At 39.8% G+C, this 17,408-nt stretch overlaps 1 protein-coding gene across 3 annotated transcripts in view; it reads right to left on the bottom strand.

The window, feature by feature from the left end:
- WLS (Wnt ligand secretion mediator) overlaps positions 1-17,149 on the bottom strand; it is a 92,290-nt gene extending 75,141 nt beyond the window's left edge. For 2 of the 3 annotated variants that reach the window (XM_039838553.1, XM_039838551.1), the window contains exon 1: positions 16,766-17,129. In XM_039838553.1, the coding sequence (XP_039694487.1) occupies positions 16,766-16,871 (106 nt within the window). In that variant the 5' untranslated portion in view covers positions 16,872-17,129. Of the gene's footprint in view, positions 1-16,765 lie in introns of all 3 variants that reach the window. The other variant, XM_039838552.1, reaches the window with a different exon arrangement.
- Between the last annotated feature and the right edge of the window lie 259 nt (positions 17,150-17,408).

The following is a 17,408-nucleotide window of genomic DNA, read 5'->3' on the forward strand; positions in this document are numbered from 1 at the left end:
TTTTATATTTTAATTGTTACAGAAGTCATAACTCATCCAACAGGAACAACCTCTCCAAACGTACCTTCTGCAATATAGTAGTGGTCTCCATCAACCTACGTTTAAATCAAAGACATAGTAATAAGTGCATCAGCCAGGGGTCCCTTGGTTGCAAGGGAAAGTAAACCATGTTCAAAGTTGCTTGAGCAAAAATCAAGTTAATTAATCATCTAGTAAGAGAAAGCTGAAAAAAGTCCACAGACAGAATAGTTTTTAGATAACGGTTGTTTTTAGAAATTGAATTATGTCAACAGATCTCATTTCTGTATAGTCACTGAATTCTACCTTACATTTTATTAGATTCATTATCAGGCTTCATTGGAAAGCCTCCAGTAGTTCCAGGTACATACTATCAGGGTTCAAGTTCAGTAAGAAAAAGAGAGGATATCACTTGCTGGTAGCCTCCACAAAAGCCTCAGAATTTACTCTGATTAGAGTAACTGAAGCCATGTGTCCACTGTGGTTTGGTCACAGGCCCATCACTGGAATTAGAAATAAGGATTCTCTTAAACCACATGGACTGAGAGTGAGGAACGGGAAGTGCCACAAAAGAAATTCCATATTCCACTGTATATATGTACCACCTCTTTATCCATTCATCCATTGATGGACACCCAGGTTACCTCTATATCTTGGCCATTGTAAATAATGCTGCAGTGAGCATATGGATTCACATGTCCCTTCGAAGTAGTGTCTTGGGTTCCTCTGAATAAATACCCAAGGTTCTAAAGACCTAGCTTCTGCCCAGGGAAAGATCAAAACATACGGACACCCTCAGCAGGCTAAAATTTGTTGTTCCTTCAAAGAGATATTTTTTATATATTTAACAATTGTTTATGGGGGCAAGGTGAACAAAATGGACCACAGGTGGCACTTTTTTTTGTCTTAGAAGAGAGCTCAAAAAGTAATTTGTGGTTAATATAGAGACTTCTATAGTAAATAATTCCCTATACAAAAAAACTAAGTTTTTTTTCTGATCTTCATCCAATCATATAGCAATTAATCTTCAAATCCCCAGAGTAATTCCTATCACAAACAAAACCAACTACCTTCTCCAACAAACTCACCATAAACATAGCTCTTTTCCTTCTCAATTTCCATAACTTTAAAATATGAATGTCCCTAGTGGACTGGCCTATCTTAGAATGTTATTGGTAATATCAAATGAGATGATTTCTATGAAAGTGCTCTGAAGGAAGCTAAAAGCACTATATAAGCGTGAGGAATCAGGAGTAAGAATTCATCACCTAGATTTAACATACACTCAACGAAGCATCTGAGAGTCTGTATCAAACCTTTGGCTTTACCACATAACTTTCATGTTCTTTTCCTATAGTCATTTCTGAAAACCAGCTATTGGTCCGTAAAGTTTCCCTTTAACAAAGGACGGCCCAAATAGGCCAAAGAGTGCTTATAAAAAAGTATGGTGTTTCTAGCTGTTGAAACTTAGGTGTTAATAAGGGGAAATGCCAAATATAATCCAAAAAGCAGACAGACATGGTATAGGTTAGTATATATAGGCTGGAGTCAGCCCGAAATGGAGAAGGGCAGCAGCATGAACAAGTAGAGAGGTTAATGGTTTTCATATCATCTCATTCAAGCCAAGCCATGGCAATTAAAAATCCTAGAAGATGTAAACTTCTGAGAGCGAGAATTCTTTTAGAATTAGCACCCAGTACTACTATTAGCAATATTTTATAGCACTCCAATTATCTTCCCAAAGGAAATCATTGCTTAAAAAAAAAGTTGTTTCTTGGTAGGGTTGTGCCTCTATACTATAGACTTATATTGTGTTTCTTTTACAGTCTCTTTCTCATTTTGAAGAATGGTAAAGTTTAAATAAAATATAAATGGGTTAATAATAAGTATGCTTAAGTTCTTAAATGCCCTTCTTTAACCCCCACCCCAATTACATCCTTCCCTTGAGGATATTTACAAACCTCTATGACACATGCTCTGTACCTTCTTGGTTCAAGGAAAACACACCTACAGCATTTCAAATTAACTACTGACCCTTACTCTCACACTATAAACAAACCCTTTTCAAAATCTCAATTGCATTGTGTCCACATTGATTAAAGCTTGAAGCCTGGTGACCTCATGTGGTGTTAACTTCTCCCATGCACCAACAGCATTCTGCCTTTCTACTCAATTACCCCCTTTGGTGCCAGAGGATCGCTACCCAATGAACATACACAATGGATTTCTGCTTCATTACACTAACCAACAGCAGGATAGAAATAAGCAGAAGAGGAATAAACAAGCTAATTTATCATGAGGACAGAGCAAGCTTTCACCAGTCTCGCCATGGAAAACTTCAGTGGTTAACGGGAATATCAATAGTCTGGGGGTAATGTTTATGATCTTACAGATTACAGACAGAGCCACAACAGAACTTCGTAATTAAAGAATTTTGCAGATTAGCAGGTGCGAACAACATGCACACAAAACCTATGCCGTAAGAATCTGGGGTCCTACATAAAACCTACTGAATAATTATTTTGGGAAGCCCATCCCAAGGCTTTGGATAATGTGGGCTGACACCCTGGTAATTTGCCCCAAGTGTTCAACCTAACTGTGGGGCCCCTCTCATTCATCTTTGACAAGGTGGTCAGGAGAGCCCCAGCCTCTTTGTGAGAAGGACCTGGATGCCCCCCTTCATTAGGCATGGCAAGGGCACAGCGGCTGATTGAATTAACAACTTTGGAGGGCTTCAGTCCCAGTTCCCAGACATTAGCACCATCATCCAGAACAAATTAAAAGTCTCACAGCAATTAAGCAGATTTTGAAAATGAATTTCCCATGGTTCAATGGTTCAACAAGCAATCTTGGGTTAAGTATTAGAGAAGAGTTTAGAAGGAGGAGAGGAGGAACTGACTATTGAATTTCCAAAGTAAACATACAATTGGTAGAGGCATAAACAATAAACTTCAGAGCCTCTGCTAATTAGGCTTTTACACTTCTTTTATATAAAATTGAAAATATTCAGTCACAGAAGGTGAAAGAAAAAAATATTAACATGGAATTGTTGTAAATAAATGGTGGATTTCAGGATTTCTTTCCTTTGTTTTTAATTCCTTTAACATCATAGTATTTTTGTTCAATTTTGTTCAAAATTAGGAGGGGAAAAATGCATGTTTCTAGTTATGAGATTTTAAATTCACACAAGCAATCTAAGCTTAACTCTAGAACCATCTACATTTCTCTGAATCAGTATAAGTCAGATTCAGAGAAGACAGAAAACCTCTTATGCCAGCCTCCCAAAAGACTCTGGGTGTTTTAACTCCCAGAACTCATTTCTGGGTTAAAAGAATAAGACTAATAATAAAATAGTACCTAGTCTATTCTAACTGTTTACTATTTGCCAGGCACTGTACACATATTATCTCATCTAATCTTTTCACATATTATGTCATTTAATCCTCACAGCAATGTCATGAGCATTATTACTACCATTTCACCCATTTGAGAGTCAAGGAAACTCAAAGCTCTGAGAATAAGTAATTTGTTCAAGGCCAAATAGTAAGTGGTAGAGTCAGGATTTGTATCCAGTCCTGACCACAAAGCTCTCACTTACATTTAGAATAGAAAACTCCCATTTCCAGTGGAGTTTTATCTAGGCTTTTGAGCAGTGGATGGGTCCATACCAAAAAAAAAAAGAGAGAGAGAGAGAGAGAGAGAGTGAGTCATGACTTTAGAGGGAGTACATGATGACGTGATGACCCAGCTGAGGAGGAACTCCTGTCATTTTTCTTTCAAGCCCCTACTTTTTCTCCATCACCACCACCTCCCTCTCCCCTTACTCTACCCCAACTCTGTGCCCGCTCCTCCAAAATCCTCCCACCTCTAGCTGGAATGCCTGGCTAAGACAAGTCCAAGTCCAGCTTTTGTGTGACTGTCTCCTTGGCTTTTGCTTCCTTCCCTTTCAGCTTACAGCTGCTTCTTAAATCTCTGTTCCAGCTTCTCCACCTGGCTCCACTTGAAAGTCGATGGGCCCAGGTTCTTCTTTGCCTGCAGGCACACATTCAGCACAGCATGTTTAGTACCATTCAGGAACTTGGAAGAATGTGTGGATGAATTCATTCCCACCCACCGGAAGCATAAGCTGAACACAGTGGGAAGTTTTCTTGTCAAAGGAAGTTATAAAAGCTGATATCATAAATACATCATTGATCTCTAAGAAGAACTGTAAATACACATACAAAATTCTTAGAAGGGCAACTTTGAAAGATGAATTTTCCATCTTTAAAAATGTATAGAAAATCATATGCTCTTTAAAAGTCCTGAAAAAGACAGCCCATGTGGAACAAAAGAAACACATGTATTTCTTAAAGACAATATGTCATAAAATTTCCATCATCAATCAACATTCTCATTTGAATATTCTAAATTTGGAAATACATATACTATTATATATCCCCTTCCTCCCAGCCAGTATGGACAACCAGTAACAATGAATTCTCTGCCTTTTTGGCTAAGTAAAGACCAAATATATGTAAGACATAATAGTAATCAGAGGAACAGTAGGCGTAGGTACTGATATACTCCATTAGTTGTCAGGAAACTTGATTCAGATCTTACTCTTTTACTGTGACTTCTCTGGGCCTTCGTTTCCACAATATAATAGAAGAAGGTCCCTTTCTCAAACTCCAAAAAGTATACACTTTTACAAATCTAAGCATGTAAACCATGAAGGAGACAATCTTTTAAGTTCAAGTGAATAAGAAATCTTCCCTCATTTAAATTATAGAAGAATGGCCCAGGATAAAATATTATAAATCTTAGGGGAGACCTTGAAGTTGAAGTATTTTAGCTACCTCTGCAATAGGTCTAAAATGTAAGGCATTTATCTATTTATTGCTCCAACAAGCATTACTAGGCATCTCTACTGTACTACCTTGTGGTAACCACTGGAGATAAAGGTGAGCAAATTAGACGATTCTTGCTCTCAGGTAGTTTACAGTTTTATAAGAGTTATATTTTCATCTTTATTTTTCGTTTATAAATTCTTACAATAGAGCACTATAATTATAGCTAATGTTTCAGAAGTAGTTAATATTTTATAAGAAAAAGATCATTATTTTTTCCTTGAAGTTTGACTTTCAAAGGTCTTTGTCATTTACATTATATCTAGAAGCAAAGAAATAATAATAATAATTTCCCAATAGATGATGACTTCAATTTTATAACATAAAACAGAACAACTGGGATTCGCTCTGTAGCATGCATAGATGGAATATATCTCTTCCACGAACTGAGTGATATCCATTTAAAAGTCTTGCTACGTGGGTTTATCTACGCTATAAAGGGCCAAAAATACTTGTCCTGCATTTTAAATGGCAAAATTTAACATTCAAATTAAACCTTGGTAAAAACTATCATTAACTCAGAAAGTCAGTTAGTTGCTCTAATTCTCCAAATGTGTAAATGACATGCTTCTTGAACTATTGGCTAGCATAGATTACACCTAACAGAAGGCTATCGAGCAGGGTTGCTGAGTTTCTAATTTCATATAATCCACTAAGAGGCAGCAATAACCTGTCATGGGCCTAACTAGATATATAAAATGACAAAAAAAAAACAAAACCAAAAAACATTTAAAAAGTTAATAAGTGACACTTCTAATTCAGGGAAATGGCTAATATATATTGATTGATCTAACATGTATACACAGATAACTTACATTCTCTCATTTAAACCCAACAACATCCCTGTGAAGAATAAATATTCAGATGAGGAAACTGAGGTTCAAAGTGTGCAAGTGGTTTGTCCAGGTTACAAAGCAAGTTTGATAACAAACCACATCACACCTGCTGATCAACCATAAAACTGCATGCCATCAGTTAGAAATCTGATTGCTTTGGATGAAAGGATCAGTGAGTTTATCATTGAACAGATATACCACATGGACAATCTTGAGCCAGCACCATGTTGTTTACCAGAATGACCATTTCCTAGAAATCCTATGAGAAGCCCAAGTCATCAAAGGTAACTTTCAAAACTACTGTAGCAGTTCTGCTTAGCGAAGAGAATTACTCTAAAGTGCTTAATGGACAGAGCTGGTCTCAGGAACTAACCCAGGTCCTCTAATGATCTTTTTGTTTAAATCCCAAACATACTGCTCATCCGTCTCCCAAACTATATTTTATCTTTCTTTTTTAACAAGTGAGTGAGGTAGAGGAGGAAAGGAATTCTTCTGCTATCTGTAAAAAAAGGAAACAAATGCTAATTGAAAGGTAACTTTAGTTTCCTTTTAGTTTAAAAATCTTGGGTGTCTATAAATTATCCTGTTTCTCTATCTTCTTATCAACTGTTATTCAGAAATACTATGTTCTATTATAGCAAAACTCTGTTCTGTTTGGGCATGTTCAAAGAATGTTTCCAGGGATTTAATACCAGCTCTCTCATGAACCTGCAAATTCTGTAAAATTAGGAGGAAGGGTAACTAAAAAGATGTCTAAGGTCCCAGAGATGTCGGTCAGAGCCAACTCTTCCCACCCCACCCCATCCCACCTGACCTCACAATTCTGAAAAAGCTGATCTTTTCTAAGTAGAGGTGTGTTCTATAGATGATAGCGAGCAGGGGCTAAAGTTGAAGCCAGTTTCACACAAGCCAGAACTAGCTCAAGAGAACAGAGAAAAAAAATGGAATGTGGGGACATGTCTTGTCTACGTTGGAGGTATTCCATTCTCAGGCAAGTTACAACCAGCTGAGAGCAGATAAAATATATAAGAACCCAGAGCAAAAGAAGAGGGCCTCAAAAAGACCTGATCCGCCTTGAGAGAGGGCTGGATTTAATAAATATGGAATGCAGCTTTTTGGTTATGATCACCTGAAGGCAAGCATGTTAAACAGAGACTTAAAAGCCAAGATTCATTATGGCCAAATCAGAGGATGCAGAAATACATAGTGCTCTGTGACTCTGCTTAGTTTCAACAAAAAGAAGGGCACAGGAGCAAGAATTTACAGTGTAATATTTGTACCTCTGGAAGCATAAAAATATGCCTGTCAGCTACTATGGCACAGAGTCCTCAACATTTTAAGCTCTATTTTAGCAATCTGAATTTTCTGTTTGCAATTATCATTAAAGTAAAGAAATTGTAGAGAAGACAGATGAGCAATTTTGTTGCTTTTGTATGTAAATCAGACCAAAAAATATAAGACACGTCACTTCTTCTAAACTCACTATAACTTCAGAATTACGCATGCCACAAACATGCCCTAAAAGCACAAAAGTTAAGTGACAGAATTTTAGTCAAAGGAGCCTGATTGATGAAGTCTTAAAACTAAACACAAGGATGGTTCTTTCGTTGGTTTAATAAGGACCATAGTCATGGGTTTTTTTTTTTTTAAGTTTTAAATTTACAACACTTTCTCATGCAAGAGTAAAGGGAATGTACCATGCCCAAGGCAAGCAAAGAAGGAATTTAGTTTAATTTTTTAATTTTGCAGTATCCTTTAAAATTCACATAGAACAGCTTAACACTGTATATAATTCTATTGTTCCATAAGACATTAACTAAGAATATTAAGTATATAAAGGCAAGAAGGAGAAGACATTAAAGTTATTGCTATTTTATTTTCAAGTACAGAAAAGTCAATAGAGCTTTATGAACTACATGTGGAGAATTTTCTGCACATTAACTCTATGGCTTTGTACAGGAATCAAATAATTTTCATGCTGAAACTCAGAAGGGGATATATGTTTAGAGTGCTGACTGGCATTAGAACCTGAGTCCAAGCCACAGTTCTGTCTCTAATTCTATAAACTTGGGTCTCTTCCCTTTCCTAGGACTCTGATTCTTCCTTAAAGGAGGTAGGACAAGATGGTCTCAAAGGCCCTTTCATCTTTACAATTTAATAGCGACAAGCTCCAAGGCTTCCATTCAGGGCCAAACAACAAACACCAAAGTGTATGGATACAGTGGACCCAAAAAAATGCACTCGTGGCAGGCAAAAAGATCACACAGCTTTTAGTAGAATCAATTATCATGCTGCCAAGGGGGCTAGTGAGGTATGAAACGCCCTGCTCATATCACAGACACCTCAGAATCCTGGGCATTCATTCTTCCCTTTCTCTTCTTTTGTCCTCACATCACCCACCACACTCCTACATCTCTCTGCTGCTAGAGCTTCTGTGGAAATCAACCCAAATGTTGTAGACTTAGAAATGGCATAACTGAGCTCTATTAAAATTGTGTAGGAAGCAAAAATAATAGATCTTGAGTAAAAGCATGAGGTATTCTCTTGGGAGTAAAAAGTGCGTGCTTTAGGAGAATGATTTAGACTTATGTTCTTATTTTGCTTGTTTTCTGCAACAGTATTTACTATTTAGAGAAGGCTCATTATGAGATATTCAGTAACAGAATGGGGATTAACATTATTAGGAAGTAGGATGGGATGACCTCTTTGGTACTTTCAAACTCAAACTTAGTAATGCTTTTGGTCATGCCCATTCCTTCTGCCTCAATAGATCCATGCATCTGGAGGTATTTGACAAAGTGGCAGTGACTCAAGGAAGAGAAAGAATAGAAAATAAACAATATCATGGTTAAGTTCTCTCTAGATCTAAAAGCAGAGAGGGACAGAGAAAAGAAAGCAGGAAAGATGGACATGGGGTTAAACAGATAGTTTCAGAGAAGAGTCCTCTGGGAATCACATCTCTGGTGGGTCTGGTTCAACGAGACACTCTAACGGGTACCACGTCCTCAAGACAGTGAATTCCTTGAAACAATCATCGATGACCTAGGAGCGCTCTGTCCCACATCAGAGTTGAGGGCGGGAGTCAAGGAGCTTTTGTGACTTATTTGAGATCACTGAGACAAGTCATCTGCAGAGTTTGAGCCAAGTTTCTCTCCACTACAGGATGCTGCCTTGAGACCAGGAGGTTTCTCTTTGGGAGGGGCTCAGCCAGGACTAAGGCAACAGTTAACTGGCCCCAACCAGCTCTCATGAGCTTAGCCTTATTAACTTGGGGCTTGAAAAAAAACTGAGCCAGTCATTTACAGACCCATTACCTTCGTTCTACAGAGAAATCATAATGCTTTGCCAAAACAAATGTAATAACTTGGCCTCTTCTTTCAATTACCTCTGCTTTCTTGGAAATGTATTTTGTGGATAAAGCCTCTGAGTTAACACAGGGAATTAACCAGAAGTTTAAGAAGGCCCTATAAGGCCCTGTGGGCCAGTGAAGAAAGAACACCCATTTATTAGGGAATATTAAAAGAATGGAGTGGGAAGGAAAAAAAGAAAGGAGAAGGCCCAGGATTTAAAGAGGCACAGCAGAGAGAAACACTAGCTCAGTTTGGGGACTGGGGGGTAGATGGTACCAGAAGTAGGTTTTGGAAATCCAGGTAAAAGCTGTGTCCCAAAGAGACAGTCTCACGTTCACAAAATCCTTAGTTTCCCTTTCTTGGGTCCATATTCTACTCCCATTGCCCTTCTCCACACCCACGTCCCCCTCTCTGGTATTCAACAGCTATATTCAGGCCCTGCTGTGAGTGCCAAGTCCAGGCAGCATTCAGAAAATCGGTTATTTTGACACGTTTCAATTACAACTCTCAGTCACTCTTCTCTATGTGTAATAATTTCTTTTGGGGGGTATCTGGGGTATAATTTTCTCAGGTTCAGCCCTCCCCAGCATGGCCTGCAAGCACTGGTCAACATAACAATGGCTAGTATAAGGGGTTAATATGTATTTGGAATTGGGATAATCTGTTTAGGAATTAACTAGATTAATAATTAGTACCCATGCAGTGATGAGAGTCATGTGGCTTGAGAAAAGGGTTGAAACAGAAAAAAGGGAGACTGAGTTTTCATCTTCTATTAAATCTGTGCAGAATCAATACACTCTACCCTTCGTTAACCATGGTAATTGAATGGACAATAGGAGGAGAATGGCATTAGACCTAAGACCATGGCTTAAGTCGAGGATAATGGGCTTGGGTGCCAGAACCTCTTACTTACTATCTGTGTAATCTCTGAAAAGTTCCTTAAATGAGCTTTGGATTCGTCAGAAAACTTGAGAAAGTATCCGCTTTTCTAGGTTGTTATCATTAAATGAATCAACACACAGAAAATGATTCCCACAGTCAATGAATTCTCAAACAGCAACAAATCATAATAAGCCAAATCTCTCACTACTTCTCAGATGACAATCTGACTATAGCTTTTGCTTATCTACAATATTTAATTAGGGGTTGTTGGGGGCAGGGTAGGAGAGAAAGAGAGTAGTAAAAGGCTAAAGAACCTTAGTGTTTTTGTATTCTAAAACACACGAGTTGCTCTTTTCTGTTATTTAGCAATCCTTTTAGATTAGCCTTATTATGAAAAAGGAAATTGCAAAACATTTCATCATCACATTTGGGAACTTCAACGCCTCAAGCACCTCTTCTCCAGTCCCAATCTCCAACCCCATCCGGATACTTTCTCTGGGAACTGTCTTTATCTGGCTTGTTTGTCTATTAGGCCACCATTACATCTCAGAGAAGTCATAAGACTAAATGGAATAGACATAATCATTTCATGCTCCCCATCTGCCATCATCCCTTAAGAGTCTCTATTAAAATTAAGGGCAACAAATCTTTCAATAGAGAAAGTCTATCAGCACTTTTTCCAAGGAACAAAATAAACCTATTCGTGGTGTTAACATGAAACCCTTTAGCTTGAAATGCCCTCATTACTATGTATGGGTGTGTATATACACAAAACTCATCCTTTGGGGAACAGAATTTTCAGTTTTCCGTAGGAGGCTCTTCTTTCAATTGCTCTACCATCACTGCCAATTCACACCCTCTAAAATCCTCTCCAACCTCAGTTGACTCCTTCTCTCTTCTTCCTTTGAAAGAGTCCAGACTTACATAACTATATAACTATGTTAAAACCACTAACTAGAGAAAACGAAATCAAGTAATCTTCCTTAGAGTAGCAGAACTCAAACACATTATGGTTAATGAAATTGGCTGCTCAGCCAGTTGAATGATTCATACAATTATGAAGACTGGTTAGCACTTGTTAAGAAATTGGTTAGACCGGCCTATGCAGACAGATCAAAAGGTGTCCTCCCTTAGCCTTGGCAAGGCACTGCTTTGCTATGTACAGCTGGACTCCATTTCATTTATCATAACATTTGATATCCTTTCCTTTTTATATGTTACCCAATGATTAAAAATGAGAAATTAATTGCTTTTCTAGTGTAATGTCTTTCTGCATTAAAACCATTTTTATTCAGTGCTTAAAGTCAAGGCTTTGGAAGCTCAGGGCAGGATAAACTAATGGTTGAGAATTCTGGCTCTATTGTCAGATTGACTGGAGTCCTTGCTTTGACCCTGACTAGCTAGGTAATCATGAGCAATTTTACTAGACCCTTCTGCACCTCAGTTTACATACATGTAAATTGGGTACAACAGTACCAATCTGGCAAAGCTTTGTGTGGATTAAATTAGATAACGTCTGGCACATTGTGCACATTTAACACAGGATTAACATTATTAATACTATTTCATTAATATATTTATTTTGAGATGAAATGTTAATATAATTCGATGGTATAATTAACAGGGCTGTTTGTTTCACATGTTCTCAAATTCCCAATAAATGAGTAAGAATTATCCTGATGACAGAAAACTCAAAGTAGGGAATCTTTTGCTGGTGAACTTGGATTAAAAGGGGTTCTTTTCTACCTCGGGCTTTCCTAGGTTACTCAGGCTTCAAGTCCCCTCTTTCCTAACTTCCAGTCAACACCACAACCCTATTCTGAGCACACAGTAGGCTCTAATAATTATTTTTCACATTCAGCACATAAGCTCAAAGCTAAGGACCTTCATACAATCTCAAATTCTAAATCTCCATAGAAACACCTTTATGAGGAAGATAAGGTAAGAATCTTTCCTCAATCTATCTGGATCTTTTTTTTTTTTTTTTTTAATTTAAAAACCAAGTTATTGCAAAATGTCAACTAGGTAGGAACGACTTTGAGTCTAGACATCGGTTCCAGGCAGGGACTTGAAAACCTTACAAAGACACACATCACACTATTATCTTAAGGAAATATTTCTCACTTTTAACAGAGGGCAGGGAAAGTTCCAATAGAAGGCTAGAGAGGCTGTACTGAACAATTGGATGAAAGCGTGAAAGTCAAATAATGTAATTTCAATTATAAAAAGTTCTACAAAAATTTTTGAGGTTGTATAGTACTCCTACAAACCACATTAGACACTCTAGTAGTTAACAAAAAGAAAAAAAAATGACATGGTTTAATCAGACATAAAATTTTACAAAATAAAAAGGAAACTGAAATACAGAAAAATTCTCAAGATTCAAGATTCTCACCAGATATCCAAACATTGCAGAATTACAAGTATGGTATTATTAACACATTCTAAAATAAATACAACAAACTTAAAGCTTAATGTATTGGGAAGCAAACCCTTATATACTCTGCATAACTGTAATTGTATTTAATTTCTTAAAATCCTGCCACTTCTAAATAAACAATGGTAGCAGAAATAAAAACTCGCTTGGATGAACCACAATCAAGACCACGAACAGTTTCCATTTAAACAATAAAAACACAATAGTATGGGCAACATTACCAAAAGGCAGTATAAGTCCGTGAAAAATAGAGAAAACTGGTTATATATGTATGTATATGGTTAATACACAAATATTCTCAGCATTAAAAAAAAGACTGCTCACATATTGAGCTTTTGAAAGAAAGAGTAATCTTTCCTAAAGAAATAATAATGGGTAATTTGTCGATACTTATTTGTAGTTTAAGTTTGAAATAATAGCATTAATGGGTATGCTTAAAATAATACAATAATTTTCTATTCACCCAGTCCTGATCTTCATATTCTTAACAGTTTTAGAACAGGTGGGTACAGTGACCTGCTTTTTCAACCATTATATCCCCCAGACATGACTAATTTGAAGCTGAGCAAATTGCACATAATGGGCCAGGGATTCAAGTTCATGATTTTTAGTCAGCTGCATGGTTTCCACCCCCTCCTTCTTTCACCCCTGCAGCTGCCTCTCCATGAACTAAATTCACCAAACATAAAATCAAAAGAAATTTATTTTTAAAAATTTTTCAGCGGGCTTATTTTTAAGGAGGATAAAGATTAAGTTACATCTTTAAAAAATTTTCTCTTCCTTTGGGGGTTCTTAAATTTTTTTAATGATTCTAAATATTAAGAGAAGCTAGCTACTTCAGAAACCCTGTCAATACATAAGAAAACAATCAGATTCAAGATTTTATAATGGCTCAAAGTTTTTACAAAACCATAGATGGCATAAGTCAGTGAAATTTTCAATACCCCAAATTCTACCATGTAGGATAATGGCTTTCTAGTTTTTTTTTTTCCAATATCCCATCAACGATTTAGCAGTATATAGACACTGGCACAAAGAAAACAAACAAAACAAAAGCACACACACATACAAAATTTGGTTCTAAGAAGGCAATTGGGGCATGCAGTATTTAAGCTGGCTAATCAAAACCCAGTCCCTCCCATTTGCTTTTGTATCTAATGTTTAAATTTTCCCCATCAATTCTAGAAGGCTGCAACCAAACACCAGTCTAGATGTCATATAAAATTTTCTAAGTACTGAAAATTTCATGCAATTTTATAACTGAAAGGAACCTTAAACTCAGTCTACCAATGGGGAGACAGAAGCCTGTTGGTTAACTGTTTGGGGTGCATGGTTTGTCATTATCATTTGGGGGTAGTTGCTTGTGTTTGTTTTGTATATATGTGTGCGTAGTACTTATACTCTTGTAATCAGGAGCTTTGCCATTCAGATGCTCCCCTTCCTAGGCTGCCATGTTTCCTTTCATCCAGGACAAGTGATCAAAAAGAAACATATATTATAAGTAATTTAAAATGAAGATTTCACTTTCTCCCTTGGTCTCTTACAGATATATTAGAAAGACACTTTCCACTCAGGACACCTGACTTCTAACCTATCAGTGGAAATGTGCAGTGAAGGAATTCCCTTCTCACTGGGGAGAATGGAGAAGAGGTTTCAGAACTTTACACTTCAACTTTCCAGCCTACAAACAGCCTTCAACAACTGATTCCCCCAGACCACTTTGTTGAAGGTCTATTCTTTGCTCAATTTCATCTGCTTTCTAATTTAGGGAAGTATGGTAGAAAAATATCACTTACCTTTTGTTGATATTTATTTCCCATATTTAGGTCTCATAGCATACCCAAGTTCCTAGATTTATTTAGTAGCAAAAAAATAAAAATAAAAATCTCTAAGTGGACTAGATAAAGGCTAACTCACTGTTCAAAGTGTTTAACATGAACTGGATCTGATCTTTTTAGTCTTCCAGCCAGAACTGGGGACAAAGCTGTGACAATTGAGGAAACAGGGGAGCTAAGCAGTAAATTTACACAATTTTCCCCAAGAAGTGTTATGCACAGACATTTTTTCAAGGAAAGTTGGAAATAAAGCAGTTTATTTATTGAAGGGAATCTAATTCCAGTTGGAACCTATCACTAACTTTTTGAGAGTGTTACCAAGTATGGTTACTAACCAAGTTCTCTGGGAAAAACCACCCTTGGCAACAGTTACGCCAGACAAACCCCTCTTTGAACACAAAACCGTTTTGATCCTACAGCAACTTTAATGTCCAGCAGCCACTCAGCAGCCACTTACCAGTGCCCTTGGACCATCTCCCCAGTACTAAGATTACAGAAATTATACTAATTCCAGAAGTGCCCTAAGAAACCTACAACACTGGATGATGGGTTCTTCAAGGCTAAGAGATCGGCTTTAGGAAAAGAAAAAGAAACATACACCAACAAAACACCAGGGAACTATGTGTAATGGTTCGCTGCTTGTGCAAAAACCTCAAAGAGGATGAAGGTCAGACAGGGATAATAGGCCAATTTAATTCTGAAAGCACAAGGTGCAAGAAATTTTAATTATGGTCTGCCACTGAAATCACACAAGATCCAATGGCATCTAACTGCAACTGCTCATCAAGGGAGACAAGAGGTGTAATTGTAACCGCTGCATAATCACTGTGAGGGCACAGGGAAGGCTGCCTTTGGCTCCCAGCAGAGAATGTATTAAAATCCAATACAAGGAAACATGGAGATAACACGTAGCCAAACCGGAGCTAACAGGAAAGCTCAACTGTGTGTGTGTGTGTGTGTGTGTGTGTGTGTGTGTGTGTGTGTGTGTGTGTGTGTGTGAGTTGGGGGTCCAGGAATAAAAATATTAAGCCGTTTGGCCCAAATTGAGAATATGAACTTGGAAAACTCTGAATCCCTTTCTGCTTTGTGGATATATCACGAAGAAAGCCATATCTCCTCCAGAAATTTCTCTCCTCGGTGAAGCTTCGCGCACTCTCCTTTGTTTAAACGATTAGCCTGGATGTTACAGTGGTTTGCAGAACCAGACTCCCTTTAATTTGTTGCCATCTAACCCAAGTCTGGAGACAAAACGCCACGCACACGACTCAAGGTGCCCAAGCTCCCATCCCTACGACTACTACGCCCGCGCCGCGCGGACTCTCGAAAAGGGTAGCCCGTAGAAAGCCCCTCCATAGACTCTCTAGTTCGCAAAGTTTTACAAATTCCAGAAGTAAAGAAGAAAAAAATCTCCCATCCGCTCAGGTTGCAAAGTTGGCGCTGAAGTTTGTGCCGGGATGTCCTATATCTCGAGGGGAAAGGGGACGCGACTGTGCGGAGAGGTGGAAGGATGGATGAAGATGGAGAGACAGCGAGAGGGAGTGTTTCGAGTGGAAGGTCCACGAGACCACCTTCTTCACCCGGAAGGCTGCTGGGCTCCAAGAGGTCCGGGTGGTGCACACCAGGGGAGGTCTCCCTAGGCGGGCGCCGTCGCCGGGCCGGGGGAGCTGTCACCTGCGCGGGGCTGTGGCGGGGGCGGGGGCAGCTCTCCGAGACACCAAAGGAGGACCAGGAGCCCCATACTCGCCCGCTCTTGGGGCTCTAGGAAATGGGGGAGGGGAGATTCGAGAGAGGGCAGGAGGCCAAAAGCAACACCTTTCGGATACGCAGTTCCTCTCCGACCTCTCCAACTTCCCGCAGCGCCAGACAAGCACTTTCCCCCACCGCACCCCATCCCATCCCGCCTCCCGGCCCTCCGCTCGGACCTGTGGACAGCCAAGGCGAGGGCTGGGTAGGGGTGCGGCGAGCAAGCGGAGGCGCGAAGGTCGGGACCCAAAATACAACTCGCCTCTTGGCTGAGGCGACCAAATGCGTTTACACATGCAAGGAGCACAGACCCGTAACAGGGCTACGAACGGGTTTGCGCGGGGCGCAGTTACCCGACTCTTCTGTTTTTCCTAATAAAGTCGATTACGTTGCCCTCTGGAGCCGATTGGGAGGGAACGGAAAGGAAAAGGGGGGAATGCGGGGAAAAGCGGGGGTGAGCAGCAATCAACTTTGTAACCAGCGCTTCCTCGCGCGATCCGTCGCCATGCTTAAGATTCCCACCCCCGCCACCCCCCTCCTTCCTTTCAAGTGGATACTGAAACTAGGCCAAAACTTTTTCCCCTCCTTTTCTCTTAGCCACTAGACTGGATTGTGCCCCACGGAGCCCCATGGAGCTCTGCTTTCTTAAGCACAATAGCCGGACTAATTAGATCATAGAAGCAAGGCAGCGATACTGTAACAAGTAGCCCGAGAGGCAAAGAGGGAAGGGGCCCGAAAAGAGAAAGGGGGAAAAGTTTGCAGCTCTCGCACTTACCAATCAAGCCTCCCACCAGAAAGGCGATGATTTGGAACACGAGCAGAATCCCACCAACAATGCATAGCTTCTTGGTGCTCATGTTTTCTATAATTGCCCCAGCCATTTTTGCGCCCCCCTTTTTCTTTTCTCTTGGAAATAAATGTTTATGGGTGTGCTTTTGCTCCCTTCTCCTCTCACGCTCCCTCCTCCCCCGCCTCTTTTCTGGGCGCTGCAAAACTTCAGGGGTGCGGGAGCCGGGCAAGGATGGGACCAGGACCGAAGGCGCCCGCACGGATTCCCCCGGCGCAGCCCGCTCGGGTTCCCCCAATGCCCGGAGCTGTGATTGTGGCCGCTCCGCCGGCTGTGGACGCTTAAAGGAGCAGGGAAGCGGATCACATGACACCGCCTCCCTCCCTTTCTTCCTCCCTCCCTCTCGCGCTTCCTCCCTCCCTCCCTACCTCCCTCTCTTCCTCTCCCCCTTGCCCGCCAGTGCGGGGCTCGGAGCTCCGGCGGGTGCTGGCGTCCCGCTCCCGGGGCTGGCAGGCAGCGTGTCCCGCCAGGGGCTGGTGTTGTTTCGAGGTCGATGTCGTTTGTTAAGTGGGTTCCCCCTACCTGCCTCTCACACGTTTCCTTTTCTGGTGCGAGACAGAAATCACCCGTG

The sequence above is a fragment of the Pteropus medius genome, unplaced genomic scaffold (genome assembly GCF_902729225.1).
Source record: "Pteropus medius unplaced genomic scaffold, Ma_sr-lr_union100, whole genome shotgun sequence".
In the NCBI taxonomy this organism is placed as follows: Eukaryota; Metazoa; Chordata; class Mammalia; order Chiroptera; family Pteropodidae; genus Pteropus; species Pteropus medius.